General features: G+C 44.1%; 1 protein-coding gene across 1 annotated transcript in view; it reads left to right on the forward strand.

The window, feature by feature from the left end:
- Positions 1-354: 354 nt before the first annotated feature.
- Positions 355-15,606, forward strand: part of LOC103782512 (3-oxo-5-beta-steroid 4-dehydrogenase-like) — a 34,059-nt gene continuing 18,807 nt past the window's right edge. The window contains exon 1 of the mRNA XM_008950283.1: positions 355-440. Within this exon, the coding sequence (XP_008948531.1) occupies positions 355-440 (86 nt within the window). The remainder of the gene's footprint in view (positions 441-15,606) is intronic.

A 15,606-nucleotide genomic window follows, 5' to 3' on the forward strand; every position in this document is an offset into this window, starting at 1 on the left:
CAACTAACCTGCTGGAGCTGCAAGGGGAGGCGGATGGGATTCGGCTTTTGGAAGCAGCTTCTCAGCAATGCTATAAACCTGCTGAGAGTTCGTTCTGCAGAAATTCAAATGTCCCAAAATCAGCATGGCAATGGAACTCCTGCTCTTTCTCCCGTAGCTCCTCAGAATCCTGCTGCCTCCGTTGCCCTCCCACAGGTCGACATGGACGACAAGCCTCTGCATAGAGCTCATCCAGCAAAAACGAATTACTTCTAGGTAGGGCTGGTTTTCTGCCGAATCAGCCCTGGGTAGTGGCTTTTCGCTTTTCGCAGGCACTTCCTTTGTTTTCTAATGACCGAAAGCGGGGGGGTCAACATGACGATGCAGGCAGGGCATTGCTATAGCAAATCTAATCTAGAGCAGCTGAAGCTGCTGTGTGACTGCACTCTCAGTGGGGATGGGTAAGGACCCAAGCACTTGTTCTCTCTCCCCCCCGCGTTTGTAGGAGTTTGATTTTCTGAGCTGTCTTTCTACATGATAAACATGTTACAAAGTTATGGGTGGGAGGAGGCGCTAAGAAGAGGTAGAGAAAGCAGCACTGATAAGGCACTTGTGAAAGTCTAATTTTCACAGAAGACCAGGTGAAAAACTATACGCTTATCTAGAGCTGGGCTGAAGCTTTTACGCTAGGATTAGGACTCTGTATTCGTGTCAGGGAACTTGTCACAGAGGGCAGCAGCAGCCTGTGTGCTACAGGATTTATTGCCAAATTGTTTGCAGCTACTGGTCGGTCATGGGGCGGGAAGTTTAAATGGGTCATGACTTAAAGCTTGCCCATCTCAGAAAGTGTCCTTTGCTGGTTAGAGGACAGGGAGCTTCTGTTAACAACTTGCTGTAGCAGCGAAGTGTTGCTTAGCTGGGACAAGCTGCTGTGTTGAATGCTGACTTATGCCTGGTGCAGCTTTCACCGGGATGCCTGGCAAAGCTTCTGTCCTGTTCCTCCTGCCTAAAGAGCTGAAAGGCTTTGTGGCAACTCTGGACCGTTTCAAGGTTTATCTTAACAAGTGAGGCTATAAACTAGCACTGACATGTTTCCCTTAAAATGCTTAGCTGTAGCCTTTTGTGGCTGAATTACTTAAGAAGCAGCATCTGAGCCACCCATTCTTGAGCGGTGGGGGCAGACAGCTGGTGGTGGCAACGGTGCCAGCTGTCCCTAGCATGCTATTTCTGCTCATGAGTCAGATCTCTGCAACTTCTAGTCATTTTGTGCTTTGATATAGAATACAGAGCCATTCACTTGTCAGATTATTAATTTTGCTCTTGGAGGCAGATTGTTCTTTTTTCAAAGGTTATTCACCCTGGCACCTCCATGTCACAGTAGCTTGCCCAAAACAAATCTGTTTTCTCAATCTCACGCTATAGCCCAGTAGTTCATAATGAGCCTGGAGTGTTCTTCCTGAAGTGCAGGAATGTGCTTGCTGGTTAAGCAAACCAGGCAGATCTAGTTAGCCACGGAGCAAGGAAATTTGCTCCTCTGATGGTTGGTTACAAGAAAACACAGGCAGCAGCCCAGCTTTCATTTTTCAGGCTTTGTCTGGATAAACTGCACAGCAGTGCCGTCAGAATTGATACGTGTCAGCAGCTTGCCTTGCTCATCTTAAGTAACTTAATTGTTCTCCCAAAGACAGCTTTGGGAGGTAAGTCATGCAGCAGTGAAACATAGAACAAAATTCCGTTGACCAAAATTTAGTCCCACGTACAAGTTTACTGACTCAACAAAGTGTATCACTTAACTGGAGCAGAACTGGACCACTGTGAAGAAGGTCTATTTGACAATCAGATTAATTTTAACTAAACACTCTTAAGAGAGCTTTTCTTCTGCTGGATACAGGTCAGGATGACAAGAATTCAGCTAATTCTTTGAGACTGAAAACACTGGTGTGGTACAATATTGGGGGTTTCTTTTTTGCTTTACTTTCATAGCACAACAAGAAAGTGCAATGAATCCATTTGTAATTGGCTCATCTGCTAACAGAAAGTAAGGAGTCTTCACTGGGTCATAGAATTAGTGATAAATTTGGGTTGATTAACAAGAAAAGCACTTGGAAATAATTTTTGCTGCTTTAATTGGTGTTTCCTATCCTTATTTTTAAGGGATGGTGATTGTACAACAAAAAAGTCTTAGTCTGATTTTTAGTGCAGATTTCATTACACTGAAGTTGGTTTTGTGTTCTTCACACAGGGAAGGAAATGTGTAAGTTGTATTAGAGTCCTCCCTACATAAATTAGGCTGTTTGTCCTAGCAAGGATGGGCTCAAGCAAAACACTGAAAATCTCAGCCACTGACCACTTCCCCTCTTCTCTCTTCTCTTTCCAAAATATCTCTTCTCCTCATGGGTTTGGGAGTGAACCATTACAGGATCAGTTCCTGAATCTGGACTACAAAGGCTCTCCAGTTGGCTTTAAAATTTGAGACCAATTCTGCCTCTGTGGATCCTTCTGGCAAAGCCCCACGTGTGCAGCAGCGGCTCTGCCAAAGCTCCAGCAGATGCACTGTGTCCAGCTTTCCCTCTCTGAGGGCCCCCAAGCCGTTGACCCAGTTCTCCGGGGTATTAGATAGATGGGGGGAGGAGGGAGAGGGCAGCCCCACAGGGGAGGGTGAAGGAGGACAGCTGCCTCGATGACCCTGTGGCATGGCCCTGAGCCACAACAGAGCCAGATTGGCCACCCTGCACTCCTGCCATCTCCCAGAACTGATGATCAGTTCCCAGCACAGCCTGGTGAGAGGTACTGGTACCCATCTGGAAGCAGATGGGGTGTGGGCATCAGCAGGTTCAGAGGGGAAAGGTGCTAAAAACACTCCTAAATCCTGGAAATCCTATGCCTCATTAAAACTGCACTTACGCCTGCTTCACTTTATAACTCATCCCTGTCAACACAGCTAAGATCATCAGCCCAGTGCCTCCACAGAAATACTCGCTGTCTCCCTGGAAGGTCAAGAGGCTTTGGCCACAGCTTCCCTCCTGCCTTCCTGTTTTGACTGGGGGAGGAGAGGGCTTGGAGGGAAGGTTGTAGCAACCGCACTGTACACGGATGCCGCTTCTGAAACATAAGGTTGGGCAAAGCTCTCAAGAATAGCGCTGGGTGAGGGTTTTTGGCAAGTTGCAACTTTGCTAAAACTGAGGTTCTGAGGTAGCCAAATCCATTCATAAATTGGAAGCAGTTTTGTGGAAAAGTTTCAGGCAAAACAAATGGCAAAGCATTTCATTTTGGGCACTGGCAGTACAAGCTGAGGAATCAAAGGATTATTAAAGCAGTTGGAGGTAACAGTTGCCTTTTCCTGAATAACCCACTGGTGAGTGAATCCACACAGGCGGTGGGAAACCAGTTTCAGTCTTCCTCTCTGCCTCTGGGAATTAAATTCATATCACACAGCCCAGGGAAATAATGTGATTGTGGGGGTATGTGATAGCTAGAGGGAGGCAAGAAGAAACATGTACAGGCTGGAGCAGGAGGAGAACCCTCCCCATGGGAAAGCGTGCTACCTACCAGCCCCACAGCTTTGGATGCTGAGGAACTCAGTATGGCTTCCAGCCAGGAGGGAGAAAGACCCATTTCCCCAAATCCTTAACTACCACAAAGTATCCCTTGTGAGTGCCCAGACAGTCTGGGTTCTGTTCAGGATGAAATTGCTGGTTTGAACTGGGGAGAGGAAAAGTTCATCCAGGGCTCCCGTATCAAATCTGAGTGACCAAGTTAAAAAAAATCTGTTTTGGATAAGTAAAAACACTGTTTTGGCACCCTGGCTTACTTTTTACACCCAAGCTAGAAGCTGAACAGAGTAAATTTTCGTTGTAAGGGCCTAACAGCCCCTAGTGCTCTCATAGGACCTTTTATGCCAAAAAGTTCCTTGCACAAGGATGTGTGTGCACAAACTATTTCAATTTCTCTTAACTGTGTAGGCTGCCGTCTTCCTGTCTTTAGAGCTGCTGTTGGATTACCTTTGAGTCAAAAGAGGTAATAAGTGACGTGTCCCCATGATACAGTCTGGATCTCTGAGCTGCAGTAATTACACAAAATTACACAAACATTAATTCCCTCACTTTCTTCCTGGTGATCATTGACTTTTGAAACATGACCAGCTGGAAACAGCAGTGATTTCAGGTAACTTGTGGAGAAAAATCACCTGGCCCAACCCAAAGCTGTGAAGTGGATTGTGTATTGAAAGTCTCATGAATGAGTGACACCTGAGATCTCTGGAGACAGACTGAAAGCTTAAAAGTTTCCTCTTCTTGATCTTTTTCCTACAAATTTCTCCTTTTCTGACTCGGACAACCTCCGCAGTCTTCCTCCTGAGGTAAACTTCCCACTCAGCTTCTAGATCTTTTCTTGAGATAAGAGAGGCAGTGGCAAGAGCAGGAACTGCCCTAACATGCAAATGTCCTTACAACCTTAGCTTACTTCCAACAACACACTATTAAAATAAAACACCACAGTCCTTTTAATGTGAACAATTACACATGAATACGTGTTTGAACTCAGCAAGTACTGAGTCTGAAGTTAGATCTGTAATGAAGTGTTCTTTATGAGCCTATATGAAATCACCGCAGATGTAGGCCAGGGAGATATTTTGCCTTTTTGTTTCCTAAAAAAGGCTATTAGGAACCTGGTTTGAACAAAGCCGGGGGAAGTCAGATGGTATATTTGGCTACAGAGCCTCACATTTATCCCCTGAGCTTAAGAAGTGAAGGAAGCTCCCAAATTGTTTTTTAAAAGTTGTTGAGCCATATCCCCTGACAAAGGACATTGTGCCCCTTTACAGTCCTTTTGGGTAACTACCATTGGCTTTCTCAAGCCATTTGCTTTTTAAGCAGCAGTATTACCTCATGCGGTACTAATGCTTCTTGTCTTGAGGGAGCACTGTGGAACAGCGGAGCCACAGCTGCCGACACATAGCAACACATGGGCTTTCAGGGTTGGGATTTCTGAGAAGTTTCAGAGGGTGCCCTTATGTTCCCTTGGTCTCTGCGGATATCCTAAAACTATACTCCCAAACACAGATCTGTACTCTTGAGGCAAGCGCAGAAGGGAAGGAGATATGTTACTGCAGCCTAGGAAGAGAACTGGGCCTGATCAGTTGTGTGTCCCAGAGGGCTCCTTGGCTGCCTGTTGGTAGCCTCTTATGCTATCCTTCACACTGAATGATATTTATCCCAAAATCACATATCTGTAGCCAGAGTCATGACTCAGTGTACTCGGACAATTCTGCTTGCACAGACCACAGATGGCACACTTTTTCTAGTATCCTGGTGTTGAGTGAAGCCCTCGTTGCTTAATGTCTCATATTTTAGTCATTATTCCTCAGCTAAGCCACAGTTACAGGTGAGACTCAGTTGCCAAGAGCAGATAAAGGATTTCTTGGCATTCAGTCCCCAGATGCCTTGACAAAGCACAGTAGCTAGCATCAGTTTCTAGCAGGCAGCAGAACAATGTGGCCCTTGGGCAGGAGCACGGCCGGTAGCTGGAAAAACAATGGGAAGCGCCGTGAGTAAGATGCAGGAGAAAGAGTCTGTATGAGAATTCAAGAAATTGCAGCAGCTCTGGGCTGTATTATTGTCGTAATCCTTTCCTATTGTTTTCTACAAAGACGGCAAACATTCCAGAAGGTGAGGGATGAACACTTACTGGTTTCACAGATATCATAGCAAATACTTGAGGGTACAGGGTAGAAAAATGCACTAAATCAAGAGGCTCGCAGACAAATTCTGCTTTCATCAATGACTTTTTCTAAAAAAAATTAATATTGCATGATACATTTTTAAAGTTTCCTTTCATATATGCTTTAACGGCATATTTACCACCTACAAAAAGCAGAGTTTGTTCATCTTACATTTCTTCATTACCTTTTTTCCTCTGCTGTACAACTTTTCTGCTCTGCCACTGGAACAGTCTTTCTGCATCTCTGTGCCTTCAACACTTTGTCTTCTTGGTGTTCAACCACAACCTCTCCTGCCCTGCCTGCAAGCATCTCTCGACACCTCTTGAAGTCCCTGTTCCCTGAAATCTGACATTATACAATGGAACATTTTTGGCTTGCATACATGCAAGATTGCATCTTTATCTCATTAAGAAAAGAAAATTAAGTAGTATAATTAGAAAGAACAGGTAATCAGAAATGGCAGCTGCTTCTTTCTGAAAAGTGACAAGCTCAAAAACTCATAACTTTTTGTGTTAGAACTGTACTTTAACCATTAATGGCAGATCTTAAAGTTGGATTTGACAAAATGACTTATCACCCTGTCAAGCTGGAGAAGATTCTTGCATGCGACTTTCTTGAAAACACAAACTTTATTCTCATGACTTTGTCTGGCACAAGACCTGTGGCTCCAAGACACTGTTGAATTTGCAAAAAATGCTCGTTTACTTTCATGTATATTCTCTGCTGAAATCTCTGTGGTTCTTCATTTCTATGAATCCTGAAGCTTAATAGAAAACAAATTGATAGTATGACTAATCTCTACTGTGTGCCAACAGCTTCTGTGGTGTTTCCAGCTACGAACACAATTAGTATCTAATCATGTGTGGCAGATTAAAAGCTGCATTAACTGAAACAGTCAACATGTAAAATTCCCAAAGAGAATGGGCCCAGCCGTGTAGAGATCAGAGTGAATGAAAGACTAACTTCCTTGCTACAAAGTTTGTTAGTGTAGGGAGGACTTCTGAGCAAAATGGCCACATTCCAGACTAGTTAGTCCTGGAAAATGGTGGATTTTTTTTTAGTTTGTTCTGAGGAGTAGATTGTGCTCAGAATGACTCCCCTCAGACCTGAGTGTGTCTTAAAGTATAAGCTTCAAAAAAAAAACCCTTCTTAAAAAGATATTACCTCTAACCTACACTGACTTCTCAGCTGCTATGTGAAAAAGTTTTCAGACTGCTCCAGGACCAAGTGATATATTCCCCTGCAGAGCAGAGGACTTCTACTAATGAAACTGTTGACAGCCAGATAATCACCTGGCCCCATAAAGTGATGCCTGCCTAATCCAAGCATGGGTTTGGCTCTTACACCCAACCTGGCACCACGTCACTTGGCTCCCAAACATGGTACTGACACATGCGGACTTGGACACCACAAGAGTGTTCCAGAGGAAAATGTTCTCAGAGCAAGATGACATTTAGGAGATGACAACTCTGACTGGGAGTCAGTATGGCTTTTCAGGTGGTGGGTATCAGATGCCAACATCACCCACTAAGCTACATGTCTGGCTATGACATAGGGTAGAACTGGTTTAATCAGCCCAGATTCAAAACAAATAGAAGGTTAATCCAGATAAGCTTTTAGGACAGTAGCACTGCCCAAAACCAGTTGGGGGATTCTTGTTTGAAAAGCAACCAAACAGAAAGAAGATCTTCTCCATTCCATAGCTGGATGCTGCAGTGACAAGCACTAGTTCTTTCAGTATACCTCCTCTTCCAAAAACTACAAAGCTAGCTGTTACCAATGCAATAATATCAAGGCCAAATATTAACACTGTATCTTCCTCTGGCTTTCTAATCATGGTGGATTTTTAACCCTGCTCAAGAGCAACAGGGGAAGCCCTCCTATGGAATAAAAGTTAGGAAGATTGTTTTACAGAACTTGAGGCAAGGAATCATTTGCATTGTTGCAAAGGCGAAAACCAACCCCTATGAATGAGTCATTTGAATTAACACAACTGAAAGATATGGTTTTTGGCAAGAACATTTAGAGACACAATTTTCCAGGCAAACCTCCATTTTCTAAAATGTCCCTGGCTGACTCCATACGTTAAATATGGCTGTGCACTCCCAGGTGTCCCTGATTCACTGCAGTTCTCTGAAGAACAGCATAAGCATGCTCTTACAGCTCATGTGGGAAGTTAACATCTGGGTTGTGTCTTCAGTTGACCTAGGAGGCCACATTTGTCGAAACTTGAAAACACTGTGCCGAAAATGCCTCTCTAGGTTTTATCAAAGCCAACTCTTGTTGGTTTAGCTAACTAGGTGGTGGAATTCCCCAAGTTTTACATCTGCCTTTGCAAACACTTCGAACTGGTGCCAGAAACCTCTCCCCTCTAACTCTAGGGAATGAAGCAAAACTACTGGCAACCTTTCTTTCTCCTGTTATTGCACAAGTTGGTGTTCCATCTTCCCCTTGTACCTCACGCATCCCTAGGATAACCTTTCTGTTCTGAAGACTGTTTTGATAGCATCCACCCTTCTAGTTAGGTCCGTGCTTTCCAGGTTTGGCTAGCTGGCTGTTCTGTCCTCTAGCTCTTCAGGAAACTGTCCCAGTGCACCCCACTGGCACTGTGAGTAAGGGACCTTGCTGTGCACGTCATTTGCTTAGTTTCTTTTAATTGTCTAGATGCTGACAGAGGCAGCCCTTTAGTTTAGGCTCAAATTAAGTAAATTTGCATCAAGTGAAAAGTTGTGGCAATCCTAAAACTGAGGAGTCTGCAATCACATGGTAAAAATAACTCTAGCAGCCTCTGCCAGTTATAATAATAAGGCTTTCCTGAAGCCAGCTTCAGCTAAATCCTAGAATAACAATGTCACAGGAATTCTAGAAATGCTAAATCTGCAGTTATGCAATCTAATTTTGGTTCTACAGGCAATCAAACCTCACGCTTCAGGCTACTGAGAGGACATCAGTGGAGGAGATGGAGCTAGAGGAGAAAGGCACAGAATCACAGTTGGAAGGGACCTCTGGGGATCATCCAGTCCAACCTCCCACTAAAGCAGGTTCACCTAAGGCAGATTGCACAGGAATGCATCCAGGCATGTTTTGAAAGTCTTCGGAGAGGGATATTCTGCAACCTCTCCAGGCAACCTATTCCAGTGCTTTGTCACCCTCACAGTAATAAGTTTTCCCTGACGTTGAGGTGGGTCTTCCTGTGTTCCAGTTTGTGCCCGTTGCCCCTTGTCCTGTCACTGGGCACCACTGAAAAGAAACTGACCCAATCCTTTTGACCTTCACCCTTTAGGTATTTCTGATAATTGAGAAGATTGCCTCTCAGTCTTCTCCTCTCCAGGCTAAACAGGCGTCCCAGTCTTTCCTTCTAAGAGAGATGTTTCTGTCCCCTAATCATCTTGGTAACCCTCTGCTGAACTCTTTCCAATAGTTGCTTGTCTCTCCTCATCCCCTTGAATGGGGGAGCCCAGAAGTGGACACAGGACTCCAGATGTGACCTAACAAGGACAGAGTAGAGGGAGAGGAGAATGTCCCTCGACCTGCTGGTCACACTCTTCTTAATGCACCTCAGGCTACCATTGGCCTTCTTGGCCATGAGGGCACATTACCATGTCATGGTTAACTTGTTGTACACCAAGACTCCCAGGATCTTCCCTGCAGAGCTGCTTTCTAGCAAGTAAGCCCTTAACCTGTACTGGTGCGTGGGGTTATTCCTCCCCACTCTGGTTATTCCTCCAGGACTCTACACTTGCCCTTGTTGAATTTCATTAGGTTCCTCTCCACCCAACTCTCCAGCCTGTCCAGGTCTCACTGAATGGCAGCACAGCCTTTTGGTGTGTCATCCACTCCTCCCAGTTTCATTTCATCAGCAAACTTGCTGAGGGTACACACCATCACTTCATCCAGGTCCTTGATGAAGATGTTGAACAAGACCAGAGCCAGTACTGACCCCTGGGGAACACCACCAGCTACAGGCCTCCAACTAGACTCTCTGCCACTGATTGCAACCCTCTGAGCTCTCTCTTTCAGCTAGTTCTCAATCCACCTCACTGTCCACTTATTTAACCCTCACTTCCTAAGCTTACCTATGATGATGTTACAGCAGCCAGTGTCAAAAGCCTTGCTGACATCACCATAGACAACACCCACTGCTCTCCTTTCATCTGCCCAGCTAGTTACAGCATCATAGGAGGTTATCAGATCAGTTAAGCATGATTTCCCCTTGGTGAATCCATGCTGACTGCTCCTGATAATTTTCTTTTCCCCCATGTGCTTGGAGATGACCTCCAGATTGAGCTGTTCCATCACCTTTCCAGGGATGGAGGTGAGGCTAACTGGTCTCTCATTTCCTGGGTCCTCCTTCTTGTTCTTTATGAAGGATGAAGAGACATAGGCTTTTTTCAGTCCTCAGGCACCTCTCCCATTCTCCAAGACCTTTCAGAAATGATGGAGGGTGGCAGTAGCAACAACATCAGCCAGCTCCCTCAGCACTCATGGGTGGATGTTATTGGCATCTATGGATTTGTGAATGTCTAGCTTGCCTACATGTTGTCTAACCCAGTTCCTCTTGACCGAGGGAGAGTCTTCCTTTCTCCAGACTTTCTTACCTCAGGGGACTGGGGTTCCTGCAGGCTGGTCTTAGCAGTAAGGACAGAAGCAAAGAAGGCATTCAGTAACTCTGCCTTCTCTGTTTCCACTGTCACCAGGGCACCAACCTCATTCAGCAGTGGACACACATTTTCCCTCATTTTCCTATTGATGTATTTCAAGCCCCTCTTGGTTCTTTTGCATCATTTCCCACAATTAGTTCCAAGAGAGCCTTAGCTTTCCTTGTTGCATCACTACATAATCTGTCCATGCTCATTCACAGCAAGACATGAGGCAGCAAGCATCACCATTCCCTCTCGATTCTCTGGGTGCATTTACTGTCCTCTGCCTTCTAAAGCAATGCACTGCATGACAAAGAAAAACTCTGGGCCAGCACAGCATCTTGTGGCTCTCAGCTGTGCTCTCTGCCTCCATTCTCAGCTCTACCTGCTTTTGCAAAGAACTCTTCACTGGGCTTTGCTTCCTGGATGGTGGCTGCCAATGCTTCCAGGGGATGAAAGCCAGGTTTTCCTGTGTACAAGAAAGGGATGTGCTGGTGGTTGCATTTTCCAAGAAAGAGGTGTACAGTACAGCTTCTCCTTTACAAGATTAAACAATTCTAAGAATGTACCCTTGTGTGGCTCATACCCTCTAGCTTTGTAAACTCAACCTGTGCTTTTCTGTAATGCCTTCGGTACACGTGTTCTATGCTGTTTCAAACATCTTAAGCCAGTCCTTTTTGCCAGTTTGTCCAAAAAAATGGCAAAAGGAAATAAGCAATTGGGCTTCTAGAAACTTGCATAAGAATCTGTGCTTCAGTGCCGAGCTCTGGAGAAGACGGCTCTGAGCCCAGGAACGCACCTACTTTCTTCTTCCTGTGTTTAGCTGACTAAGATTCCTAAATAGCGGTTCCACATCTTAAATTATAGGTTAGGACTGGAGTGCTTAGCCCACAATTTGGATCTCTTCTATAATTCAGCTGCAGCTAAATTCAGATTTTTCCAGGAGATGTCCCTGTCTCTCTCCCAACACATTAAGCTCTTCCTCCCAGGAACCCTATTCCCAGCTGAGGGAGTGGATACCATTGCGCTAACCAGGCGAGATTCTCAGGACTAGGGTAAAGAACTCCTTTCCTGAAGTACTGTTTCCTCAGCTCTCACATACTGCTGAGACTGGTGCAACTCTGTAAAGGTGCATACATAACACAAGGCAGAGCAGGATCTGGGAGCCTGAGTCAGACTGTTGCCTTTGACATATGCATTAATGAAGAATAAGTGACAGTAGTGATGTTAAGACAATTATAAAAGCAGTGCTATGGTAGCTGTTCACATGGTTTTGCAAGATTAAAATCTGCTGTTAACATGTCCTGTTAGCTTTGTCTTTGGAGATAACCAGAATCCCTCTTTATCAGATGGAAATTACTGACTAGAAAATGATGTTACAGAAAAAGCAAATTAATTGGAGGGCAGACGAAATATGACACTAAATAACAATAATGAGTAGGATAACCACGAACACTACTAAGCAAATACTGTTCTACTGAGAGGGAACAGTAAAATTCATGGGCATGCTTGCACAAAAAAGTATTCTCTTGTGGCTCCGTTACATGCAATCATAAGCAAAACTGAAGCTGTGTGTTTTCTATTGTAGGGAGAATAGCTTTTGACAAAATGGGATGTGATGGAAGGTATCTGGAATATACATTAAAAAATAAACAAGTTCATGGTCTCAGAGGAAAAGAAAGCAGACCATTTCAGACAGGCAGAACTGATGAAGCACATTGTTTTTTCAGACTCATAAAATGTGGTAACTGGCCAGTTGGCTACTTCAGCTGCGGAGAAGGGTCCAAACTATTTCTTCCTTTCTTTCAGTGAAGGTGCAAATATGAATTTGCTCCCTCCTGCCGGATTTATTTACCATGGAGCCTGAAGGGAATGGATACTGGTTTAATCTGTCATGCGTGGTGGTAAATCAGCAGGTTTACAAGCTATTGATTGATAGAGGAAATAATTGCATCTGTTGATTCCTTAAACTCTACAATCTTAAGAAGAACTTAGATGCTATTGAAGGAGTTATTAGTAATTAAGTGAGGGGTTCTAGTTAACCAAGCAGGGTTTTTTTTTATCGCAAAACATGTAATAAATGTAATACCTGTTTTGGCACCAGATTAGTGACTGACTGTAAGAGGACTGAAGATAAAAATCTGACTTAGAGTGTACAAGTGGTTATAAACTTCCAGTTCTAAAACAACAGTCCTTGATCAAAGTAGCATAGTTACAGGGCACACTGATTAGAAGCCAAAACATTAATTACAGCTAAGGTTCAAGTATACCTCTTATCTACACTTAAATAAAAAGTAATAAAGAAACAAAGGTTTGTCTTATGGCCAAAGAGTTCTGAATTACTACTGAAAAAGCACAAAGGTTTATAGCACGGAGACATTTCAATACCTCATCTGGCATTTGTGCTGCTCTAAATGTGAGTCCTGATTACCTGGGAATGGTGCAAGAAAAAAGGCCTACCTAAAATGAGTAGACAGCATAGGCTATCACATTTTCCTGAGTTGCAGCCATGCTAGTGAGTATAACCAACAATGCGGAGGAGGAGGTCTGGTTTTCCTGGTAAAGGTGGCTGCTCTGTGGCCAGGCAGCTTGGGAGGCACTTGGTCCATCAGCTGCTGTGATTGAAGTGCCAACCATTATATATCACCACAAGATGTAAGAGCAGTCATATAACAAAATTCTATCTACATTTAAGTAAAAGTTGTTTTTCAGTTGGTAATCTCTGCTCTGGTTACTAATAGTTAAAGAGTTTATTTCCATAAAAAGCAGAAAAGATTAGTACACCTCAGGCTGAGTAGCAGGATAGAGGGGAAAAGTCCAGGTTTGTGCATTCTCTGATGGAAAGATGGATGAGCAGTGGTGATCTGAGTCATCTTGCTTTAGTATGGTCTGTCAGGAAACAATGGAGTAAGATATAACACTTAAGGCAACACTTCTAAAAAGTGGCAGAACCACAGCATGACTAGCCTGTGCAACTCATCAGCACAGTTTACCACAGCCCATTACTGCAGGGTTTGGAAGGATTAGATATGTGAAACGCTAGAAATGATAGTTTCTCCATTAGAACGAAAATAAATACATTGTGTAAAGTTTCCAGACCCACAGATGTCCCAGGCCTTCAACTGGGGTGATCCAACAGAGACACGATTTTCCAAAAACTGTTCCCTAGGTTGTCTTGCATTTTTATTTGAAGCACCTTAGACCAGAATCTGTCAGAACTAATATACCACATCAGATGAAATGAATTAGTGCAATGAAAACATTTATATTTAATGTAAACCCATCTCCAGCCATTGGTAATCAAGACCTGATCCAAAAAAAGCCTCCTCAAGCCCCTGCAGAATAAAATTAATCCTTGAGATGGAGGAGTATTTCACAAAATTATTTGTACAGATGTGTGTAAGTCCAATGCAAAAGATTAAAAAATACATAGAAGTTCAGTTCTAACGTAAGTTAACTGATTCAGCCAAAGACAACTGTATTAACTGCAAGCATTCTCATTTTCCTCTGTTCTACCCTCCTCCCAAGTCTGCAATTACGCTGTTGCCCTATATGTGAGACTCTGCCCTTCTTCACCTATTCCTTCTGTTATTGACGAAAACAGCCTTGGTGTTTGAGAAGAGGTACAACTCAATAATCAACATTTCCTTCCTTTGTGGGGTTTAGTTTACAGTTTCAGACAGTTACTGGGAGCCTCACGCAATCTCTGAAGAGTGCAAACAAAAAAGAGGAAATCCTAGGATCAGGCCCACAATGCATTTTCAGGTTCTTCCAACAACAAAGTTAAAACAAACAAACAAACAAACAAAACAACACTACAAAAACAAAATAAAAACTTTTAAAAACCTGTATTAAGGTAATGTGTCACTATAGGTGTTCTGCTTTTATACACTTGAATAGCAGAATTCAAACAGGCTGGCCTTCCAGTATCTTAGGGGGGCCTACAAGAAAGCTGGAGAGGGACTTTTTAGGATATCGAGTAACGACAGGACTAGGGGGAATAGGGCAAAGCTGAAAGTGGGCAGATTCAGGCTGGACATGAGGAAGAAGTTCTTCACCATGAGAGTGGTGAGACCCTGGAATGGGTTGCCCAGGGAGGTGGTTGAGGCCCCATCCCTGGGGGACTTTAAGGCCAGGCTGGATGAGGCTCTGGGCAGCCTGATCTACTGGGAGGTGTCCCTGCTTATGGCCTTGTGGTCCCTTCCAACCCTGACAGATTCTGATCTGTTTTAGCAGAGGACTTTAGAGCCCTAATGGCTCAATGGTTGGACTTGGTGATCTTGAAGGTCTCTTCCAACATAAAGGATTCTATGATTCTATGAAGCAATCTGGAAGTCACACTATTTGGAAAATCAGGTTTCACAGAGAAAACACTGACTGCACTTTTAAAAATATATTTCTCTTTTGGCTAACTAGTCATCGTTTGGACTTGAGCTCACAAGACCTTTAAGCTGAGCCCCATTTCTCTGTGCGAGTCAGCCCGAGCTCTACAACTGCAGCTACAGCTCATTGGTGAGGTCTGAGGTTACTGTCATCAGTAACTGCAGGCTTGTAGTGCTTGTGTCAGAGTGTTTTGTCTGCTGGCTCCCTCAAATCCTCCCTTGCAGGTTCAAGCAGGGGCAAAGCAGTGAAGATGGAGGTTATCATTGCTCCATGCCTCGTGTTTCCGTAACACAGCCCACCATGCCCCGAGTGAAAACTAGCCATTGACTGTGCCTGAAAGGCTTTCAGCTGCCATGATTTTCATTACATCCCAAAAATAACTAGGAGAGGGCCCTGGCAGGGGCTGGGCCTGCCTTTGGGAGGCTCCCACAATGAAGGCAACGAAGTACTCAAACAAGTGTTTTGTTGTCTGTCTCAATTAAGCAGACAATATTGCATTGTCTCTGCTGTAAATACTTTCACATGCTAAATTGTGCTGCCATCGCTTGTGTCTGTAACAAATCAGGGCAAGCATTAGCAGCTTTGCATTTTAAGTAACAATGAGGCACTGAGTGCTGGAGCATAAAGTCCACCCTGAGCATGAACAGAAGTTGGTCTGGTTGTGGCTGACAGCAACCAGCTCAGATAGCGCACTGAAGAGTGGAGCAAGCAGGCCAGCATATGGTCCCATTACCCCAGAAGAATATGCCACCAGCCTACAGCTCTTGGACTGAAAGACAAAGAGGTTGACCCTCATGCATTTTCAGCAATCCTTCATAGATCTTTCTTTCATGAATATGGAAGGGCAGACCAGCATCCTTAGTTGCTGCAGCATCCTGTGGCAGG

Source organism: Merops nubicus, unplaced genomic scaffold (genome assembly GCF_000691845.1).
Source record: "Merops nubicus isolate BGI_N331 unplaced genomic scaffold, ASM69184v1 scaffold8062, whole genome shotgun sequence".
Lineage (NCBI taxonomy): Eukaryota > Metazoa > Chordata > Aves > Coraciiformes > Meropidae > Merops > Merops nubicus.